This window comes from Phalaenopsis equestris, unplaced genomic scaffold (genome assembly GCF_001263595.1).
Source record: "Phalaenopsis equestris unplaced genomic scaffold, ASM126359v1 Scaffold000281, whole genome shotgun sequence".
In the NCBI taxonomy this organism is placed as follows: Eukaryota; Viridiplantae; Streptophyta; class Magnoliopsida; order Asparagales; family Orchidaceae; genus Phalaenopsis; species Phalaenopsis equestris.
Window position 1 is genome coordinate 427,344 of NW_018164723.1, and position 8,993 is coordinate 436,336.

Genomic DNA, 8,993 nt, shown 5'->3' on the forward strand with positions numbered 1-8,993 from the left:
TTTTCTTTTTGTTCCCAAGGCCACCTTAAAGTGGAGGGGACGGGGAACAGAAGTTAGGTCTGGCATTCTTTCCCCCGAACAGGGCTTCTTTGATCGTTCCAGTCTAGTGTTGGGCAGATCCGATCGGAAAAATTATGGTCAGGGGTTCGCTTGGCAAGCTTCTTTCCCGATCCATCTCGCTCGCCGGAAAATGGCAACAACAACAGCTACGGCGGCTCAACATCCATGAGTACCAGGTTGGCCTTTTACTATCGATTTTGATCTGGGTATAAACTTGTTCACGATCTCAGCAGTTTCGATATAAATGAAGAAACAATTCTTTTCTTAAGTTTCTTCTGTTGTTCTTATAAAATTTGGTTAACTTTTCTGTAAGATTTGGGAGACGTTGAATCTTTGATTTTGATGCTTTCCTTATATCCTTGCATGTTTTTCTAATAGGTTGTAAGTTGTTTTTTTTTTTTTTTTTTAGTGCTTTCGTGATTTCATCTCTTGAAATTTAACAATTGATTTTTCAGGGTGCTGAGTTGATGAGCAAGTATGGGATAAATGTTCCAAAGGGTGTTGCTGTGTCCTCCATTGATGAGGTGAAGCAGGCTTTGAAGAATGTTTTCCCTAATGACAAAGAGGTATAAATATTATGCGGTAAAATGAATCAACTTGAACACCTGAGCTCTATTACAAATAGGAATAACTTTTTTCGGTTCTCAAACTTAGAAAAAATTAGGGGCATTTAAAAATACCACCCAATTTTTTTGTATTTGAATATGTAATACCCAAATTTTGTTTTTTTTACATTTATGCAGCCAAAATCTTTCATATCACATAAAAAATACCACTTTTTTAACTTTTAAGTGACATACACCTATGCCGTGCACTTCCCACAACATAGTGGTGAGTTTTTAGTTTTCCACTATGAAGTCGTGGGTTCGAATCACCCATATAGCTCTCTGGGATCAACCTTCCCCCAAAAGAATACACCTTTACGTGCATAGGGAAGGTGGAATATATGTAAAAAATTGATGTTTATATGTTAGATATGTAAATACATAAAAATTGAGTGCTACGTATGTAAATATTCCAAAAATGTGACCTGAACTTTGTTACATTTCTGTAGTTGGTTGTCAAAAGTCAAATTCTTGCCGGTGGAAGAGGCTTAGGGACATTCAAAAGTGGACTAAAGGGTGGCGTGCATATTGTGAAAGCTGAGGAGGTGGAACATATAGCTGGTAAATTAATTGATTTTCTCTTTTTGTTCCTTTTTTGTTGCATCTATGTAAGCATGAATGAATAGGGTGCATGTCTTGAATTCATTAAAGACAGTAGTTTTAGAGTATTGTGGGAAAAACATATTACTTCTCCCATAGTTTTGCTTCAAAGATGTGATTTTGACATGTTGGAACATTCGCCTTCCTGATGTTAAACAGTTACTGAATTTTGCCACATAAAATATCATAGATGTGACAAAAGTTGACTTAATGGTCATGGTGAAAAGTATCCTACTTTGTTTGAGTATTTTTTTTAGGCTAAAATGCAATTTGCATTTTGGTTTCATAATTTTCCCCACTTTTTGTTTTAGTAATAACCGTAAAGCTTCAGAAATTACATCATGTTTTGAGTGCCCGTATTTTTGATTTTCATGAATAGATGTCTAAGTTGATTTTGAGGAGGTAGTTCTGTACTTCTGCTAATAATGTTCAGCTTTTGTCCACTATTATCATTATTAGTCTTATTCCAACAATTTGGGGATGGTTTATGAATCATCATTTTTTGTTCATTTCTTTTGAATGACTTATTTTTTTGTTATTATTGGTCTTACTGCTTTCAGCTTGTGTCCATTAAGGACTCAAAAAACAAGCATTTAAATTTTCTGTCATCATTTTCTCCAACCTCCTCTTTTAAACTTACATATCACAATTAAACTTACAAATTTACATGCATAGTGCTCATTTTTTTAACATCGCATAAAAAAATTAAATATCACAATTAAACTTACAAATTTACATGCATAGTGCTCAATTATTTAACGTCACATAAAAAATAGCACTATAAATACACCTTTTCATTCAAACGTTCAGAGCACCGAAGTGTTATATATGTAAATATGGAAGTTTAGGTGTGAGATATGTAAATACATAGGAATTGTGTGCTACGAATGTAGATTTCCCTATAGTATTTTAAGAGTATAGACTATGGTTGTTTGGCGTTTCTTAAATATTCATGAAAATTTTTACAGCAGAATTTTGTGAACTAAGCAGGTAGCAATTATCTTATTACATAATAGCTCCTTTCTACATGTTTTAGGTAATATGCTGGGGCAAATTCTAGTTACCAAGCAAACTGGACCCCAGGGAAAGCTTGTGAGCAAGGTTAGATATGATATTCTATTCTTGCTAATTTTGACAGATCTCGATTAGTTTTTATTTTTGCTGTTTATAAATCCTGCAGATCAAGTGATCTTAGCTACATTTAAAATAAAAAAAAGATTCAAATGGAACTAATTGACACTCTAAGCTGTTAGCAATGATAATATTAGACTTATTAGATGTTTTTTTTTTTTTTTGAATTTGTTGTAGCTCTGCCCAAGTGTAAGATTAATTTGTCAGACAAACCAACAGTTATTTTTTTATTACTAACGTAATTCGGCCTCAAATGGTTTATTGGTGCGGGCATTGGAATATGAGCATGTTTTTGCAAGAACATATCGATGAAGTAAATTGTAATAAGTTGGAAAACATGTTAAAGGCACCAAATGCAAAGTCTCTTAAGAACATGATTTTTTTTTTGAAGTATCAGTAAAATAGTGATAAATTTACATTCATTAGACAAACTGCAGTATCTCGGAATATCTTGTGTTGCAGTATTTCATATATTTAGGAAGCCTCTTGATTTGGTCCTTTGAAGAATTTTACATACATGGGCTTGCCGTACATAGAAGAGACGATGGGGGGGGGGGGGGGGGGGAGGATATTGGTTTATGCTCTTGAAAATTTCAGTTATTGCTATGCTTTATTTTTAAAAATTTGATCTTAAACATATAATGATGACAGCTTACTATTTTATAAATGTTTTTTTTTTTTTGCATTATATCATTCTATTTTTCAAACTTGATTTCACTAACATTAATCAACTCTATTATGGTCATTTTAATTATCTTTAATATTTGCCTTATCTCAGCTATTGGAGTCACTTCTATGAATATATATTTTTATTGCTCCTTTATGTGGCAGCTTAGCCTTCTTGTAGTTATGTTAATCCATCCCCCTTTCTTTCCTAGTTTTCAGTGTACTTTTCTCTACCGGCTATTTTTGTTTAACTTCTATTATCGTTAGCATAGACCAATCCACCTTGGAATTTTTTTTTTCTTAATACCTTGTTGCCTATAAGTTTACCATTTTTACAATCTAATTATTACTTATTCTTTCCTCCGTAGTTTTATCATAAAATCATCTCCTTTTTTTTTCTACCACATTCAACCTAGTTTAGTTATTTGTGGTTTTTTATCTTTGAACACTCAAATCCACAGAACTAGAAAGCCTATGCTATGTTTGGGTGAACCAAAAAACAAAAATGCTTTTTAAGTCTAGAATTATTTGGTGCATTCTTTATTTTATGTTTATTATTTTACAATACACCATTAAAATGACAAATTAAGTGCTACCAAGCTTGGGGGTTAAGATTGAAAAGCATCTCTCACAAACAAAAGCAAATTTTCTAATCACAATGTGTCTTTAACATTAGACTAATTCAGTTGTCTGTGTCAGCCACTAACTGGAGATGTGACTTGAATGAAGGGTTTGATTGATCAAACAGTTTTTTGGCCAATCAAGATTGCCTTGGCTGATAGCCTTCATTGATCAAGGCTTCATCTTTGTGTTCCTTAGTTCACTAAGAAAATTTTTGGGTAATTAAATATGTGGGCTGTGCCACATTCACTGACAAATGTGATGACCTACATAGACTACCAAGTCAAATTTGGATAACCATAAACTAAAGGCTTATTAGTTAAAAGAGCATAATCCTAAATTTTAAGTCTGGTAAATACAAATTTATTTATTAAACAATCAACTAATTTCATAAGATAATAGTTAAGTTTAGTGAACGAGTGAGTGACAGAGAGGGTAGGAAATCATGGAATTCTTTTCCTTAAAAATGATTCGACATTAGAAACTAATACAGTATTGGAAGATTTCTCTTTCTTTTTTGTGTTTTTGTGAGAACCAATCTCTCTCCTTATTAATTATGATTTATAAGCATAAAAAAATATCAAAACATTGGAAGAGTTTTATTTAAATGGAGTTTGTGTGTGATTTGAGTGATCTTAACTTGGATTCTAGTGGTTGAGGATGTTAGGAGATAGAGATAGTGCGGGAGGTAAAGGATTGGAACATCTGGGGAAGATAGACCCTGAAATTCTGAAAGTCTTGGTCTGGCTCGTACAGGGAACTAGCGTCTGACAGGAGCCGCTACCTTAGCATGTGCTCTAACATAGACGAAGCTAGATCTCCCTCCTATGGATCTAAGACTTGATAGACCAACCACATATCTGACTTAGTCACGTCGGATCGAGGTTTCCTAGTAGGGAAGATACAAGAGGGAGATCTGACGGGGTCGAGCCAAATAGTGACAGTGTTGAGAGGGATGAGTGAGACCACACATGCCTTGCTTTACACATGGCTACTCAACTCGATGGTTCCATCAATTGCTTCATCAGTAGACGACATTCAAAAGGTGAGCGACATCTCAGCGAAGCTGAAGATCTATGCTGGAGCTGAAAATCACATGAGGGTGTTCCAAATTCAGTAGGTGAGCGACATCTCAGCGAAGCTGAAGATCTATGTTGGAGCTGAAAATCACATGAGGGTGGTTCCAAATTCAGTGTGAGATAGAGGCAGTGGTTCAGGGTGATTGATCGATTCAGAAGTACTCCATAGAGTTGGAGCGACTGTCTCACTTCTATTTGATGTTAAGTTGTGGCGATTCAGAGTGCAATAAAGAAGGATCTTTACACATATGAGAACTATGTTGTTTCTGGCCCATCTGAATTTGACCTTTTGATTAGAGGAGATATGTCCTCCTAGCTCAAGCTACTATCCCTTCACTGGATGAAGCCATTGCTACGATGATACATGAGAAGAGTCACATGAAGCTACATTTGAGCCAAACTAACTTTCAGGTGCACGATTAGCTTTAGTTGCCTCGAGCTCAGGCATGATAGGTGTCTAAAGGGAGAGTCGCAAGTGCTACAACTGTGGTGAAGTTGGGCATATGAGCAAGACCTGTCTTAGGCCACCTAAGGAGAGACATAAAGGTCGACATGGACAGAGTGGAGGTTCTGGTTATGACCGTGGTGGTCGAAAAGGTGGAAAGGGGGACTACCGGGCAACTCTAATGACAACAGAGGGAGAGATGTGTATTTTTACAAATGAGGATTATGAGTGTCTGGAGTTGTTGAAGAAGAAGCAGAAGACAACAGGAGATGGGGTTGAGGAGACTTCCAACTAGTTGTCATCAAAGGATAACATTGTCACTTATGCTCACTCTGATAAAAGGTACTTGTGATGCACATGCTCTTGCCATTATTTTCACTACAGGATTATCATAATGGATGTTGGATTCTGGTGCATCTCGATATGTGACAAGTACTGTTAGTGAGTTTTCTTTCTATACTCTAACAGTATCAGAGAACACCAGACTTCTGATGGTACAACACAACCTATAGTTGGTAAGGGTACATTGCTTTGTCCAATGTTTTTGCATGCATCTTCTTTTCTATTAAAACTTTTATCTATTAGTGTCATTATTCTTCAATTAAAATATATTGTTTCTTTTGATATTTTTAAGTTGATCTTCTAAGAGAAAGGTATAGGCCGAACACTTGGGACTGAAACGTGGCATAGTGGACTCTGGTACTTGGACCGGGAGGGGATGTACTTAGCTTTGACATCCATGATAGAGAGTGCTGGAGTAAGAAAATTTGGGAGTGCAGATGATGTGTTGTTGTTACATTACATATGCATGAGACATTTTTGTTTTAATTTATTGAGTCGGTTGCATCTTTCTTTATATGAAAATATAAATAAACAAAAGCTTGTTTGTGATGCTTGTGAGCTTGACAAACTTATTAGGAGCTCTTACATTAGCTCTGGAATAGGAGTTCTGGTGTTTTTGACTTGATACATTCTGATATTTGGGGACCTTATTCTACAAGTTCTATGAAATGTTATCGATATTTTGTGACCTTTATTGATTACTTTTCTCGTATTACTTTGTTCTATCTGATGAAAAATAAGTGTGATGTGTTTGCTTGCTTTAAAGACTTTTACAAAACAATCCAGACTCAATATGTTGCAATAATGAAGGTATTGAGGTCTGATAATGAGACAAACTATACCAACAAAGCATTTGGGAGATATTTTTCAGCCCAAGAGATACATCATCAAATCACATATCCATACACATCGACATAAAATGTAGTAGCAGAGAGGAAGAATAAACACATTCTAGAGGTAGTCTGAAGCATGATGATCACAATGAATGTCCCAAAGCTCTTATGGAAGTAAATGATTTTGACTGCTTCTCAATTAATCGTCAGGATGTCTTCAAGGGTGTTGGATTGGAAGTCTCTTTGTCACATGTTGAAAGTGGATAATAGCGGGATCCTTTTATCAGTAGGGAAGTTGGATCTCAGATCTGTGAAATATGTGTTCGTAAGTTATTTTGCTACACAGAAGGGGTATGTCTGTTGGAATTCGATCGAGAAGAGTCTTTTTGTGAGCATGAATATGTCATTTAGCGAGTTTAAACCATACTACACCTAAGAGATGACCTCACCCTTCGGTGACTTGCCAGATACTGGAGATATGAGGCAAGTCGGGGTGAGTAGCAATGATGAGAGAGAGATACAAGTGGGAGCAATGCCTTATCCTGTGATGTGGGATTAATCAGCTGAGAAACCAAAAAATGAGGAGAGTGAAGGGATTCAGGCTGAAGGTGAGCTAAACGGTATATACACAGAGAAAGAAGCAGAATGAGAGAACGGTACCTGCAGTGCCACTTCTATCAGCTAGTCACTTATCTCGGTTTTTCCCGACCCTTGAGACATGTATACCATCTACCTCTGACTCAAAACTCTCTAGTGATATGATACCTCCTTATTCTTCTAACCCCTCAATTGTAAGGTGGATCTCTCATAACAATGTTCGACATCCTCCTGATTTTTTGGGTGGAAACATGAGATTGCTAACTTTGCTTCATACCTAACATATCACTTTTATATGGAGCATTTTTTGCATCTTTGGAAACTGTCTTTGTACCTATATGTTAGGCATGTTGTTATGGAGGATCCTGAGTGGAAAGCTGCTATGTATGAAGAGCTTAGGGCTCTCAATAAAAATTAAACATGGGATATAGTGCTATTACCAATGGGGAAAAAATAATTGGAAGCAAGTGAATCTTCGCAGTAAAGCAAACTTCAGAAGGGAACGTGGTGTAAAACACGATTGGTAGCAAAGGGCACAGTCAGGTATATGATATTGACTATGATGAAACATTTGTAGCAGTAGCAAAGACGAGCCCAATGAGGACACTAGTTTCTTTGACAATGAATGGTGGGTGGAGATTATACCAACTTGATGTGAAGAATGTTTTTCTTCATGGTGAGTTACTGGATGAGGTATATGCAGAAATGCCACCAGGATTTTGTACAATCCAAATAGTGGGCATGGTGTGTATGCTCTGGAAGTTGTTGTATGACTTGATGCAGTCTCCTCGAGTCTGGTTTGACAAATTTAGAAAGACAATGGTGGGCATGAGATATCAATAGATCATTGCAGACCATACTGTATTCTTTCAATAACATGAATCTCACACCACTATACTTGTTGTATATGTTGATGACATCATTGTCAACGGTAATGATGAGGTAGAGATTACCCACCTAAAGGTAATATTGAGCAATAAATTTGAGGTGAAGGATCTTGGACAGCTCAGATACTTTCTTGAGATTAAATTGGCCCATGAACCTGAGGGAATGGTCTTGTTCCAGAGAAAATATGTATTAAATCATTGCGGAAATAGACATGCTGGGATGCAAACCTGCAATCTCTCCAATTGACCAGAGACCGAGTTGAGTGCAGAGGTAGGATAATTTATTGATTGTGAGAGGTACTAGAGATTGGTGGGCCGTCTGATTTATCTGTGTCGCACTAGACCCGACATCTCTTTTGCAGCCGCTACATGCATGATTAATGGAAGGGTCATATGGATGGAGTGTATCGGATTCTGAGATACCTAAAGAGTTCACCAGGAAAGGGGTTGATCTTCAGGAACATTGAGGACTTTTGTGATGTTAACTAGGCGAGTTGTGCATATGACAGAAGATCCACATCAAGATATTGTATGTTCGTAGAGGGCAACTTGGTCTCTTGGAAGAGCAAGAAACAGTTTGTAGTAGCGAGGTCAAAAGCAGAGACAAAGTACAAGGCCATGGCCTTAGGAGTTGCCGAGATGATGTGGCTGACAACCTTTTTGGGCGAGCTTAAGGTGGACCAAGGAACTCAAATGAAGTTGTGGTGCAACAATAAGTCAACAATCAACATTGCTAACAACTCGGTGCAACACAATATAACCAAACATGTGGAGATTGTTAGATTCTCCATCAAGGAAAAGCTGACTAACAGGCTACTGTAGCTAAGTCATGTAGCCATTGGAGAGAAAGTGGCTAATTGCCTCAGTAAAGGACTTAGTTCATTATATTTGTCTAGGTTTTGGGACGAGATGGGCTTAATGAATATCTTTTGCCCATCTTGAGAGAGAGTGTTGAGAATTGGACCTTATTTTGGGTCCTATTAGTAAAAAGGGAATATTGAAGAAGTTTAGGGGTTGATTTGTAAAATATTGTAATACCTTATTTAAGCCCATGTTATGAATGTACAGATGAAACTTTGAGAGCAATTTTTCAATTATATATATATCTATCTATATATATATATATA

At 36.5% G+C, this 8,993-nt stretch overlaps 1 protein-coding gene across 1 annotated transcript in view; it reads left to right on the forward strand.

The window, feature by feature from the left end:
- Nucleotides 1–8,993, forward strand: part of LOC110024947 (succinate--CoA ligase [ADP-forming] subunit beta, mitochondrial-like) — a 15,387-nt gene continuing 6,394 nt past the window's right edge. Inside the window, exons 1-4 of the mRNA XM_020725145.1 lie at nt 1–236; nt 516–626; nt 1,115–1,226; nt 2,302–2,366. Coding sequence (XP_020580804.1) covers nt 135–236; nt 516–626; nt 1,115–1,226; nt 2,302–2,366 — 390 coding nt within the window. The 5' untranslated portion in view covers nt 1–134. The remainder of the gene's footprint in view (nt 237–515; nt 627–1,114; nt 1,227–2,301; nt 2,367–8,993) is intronic.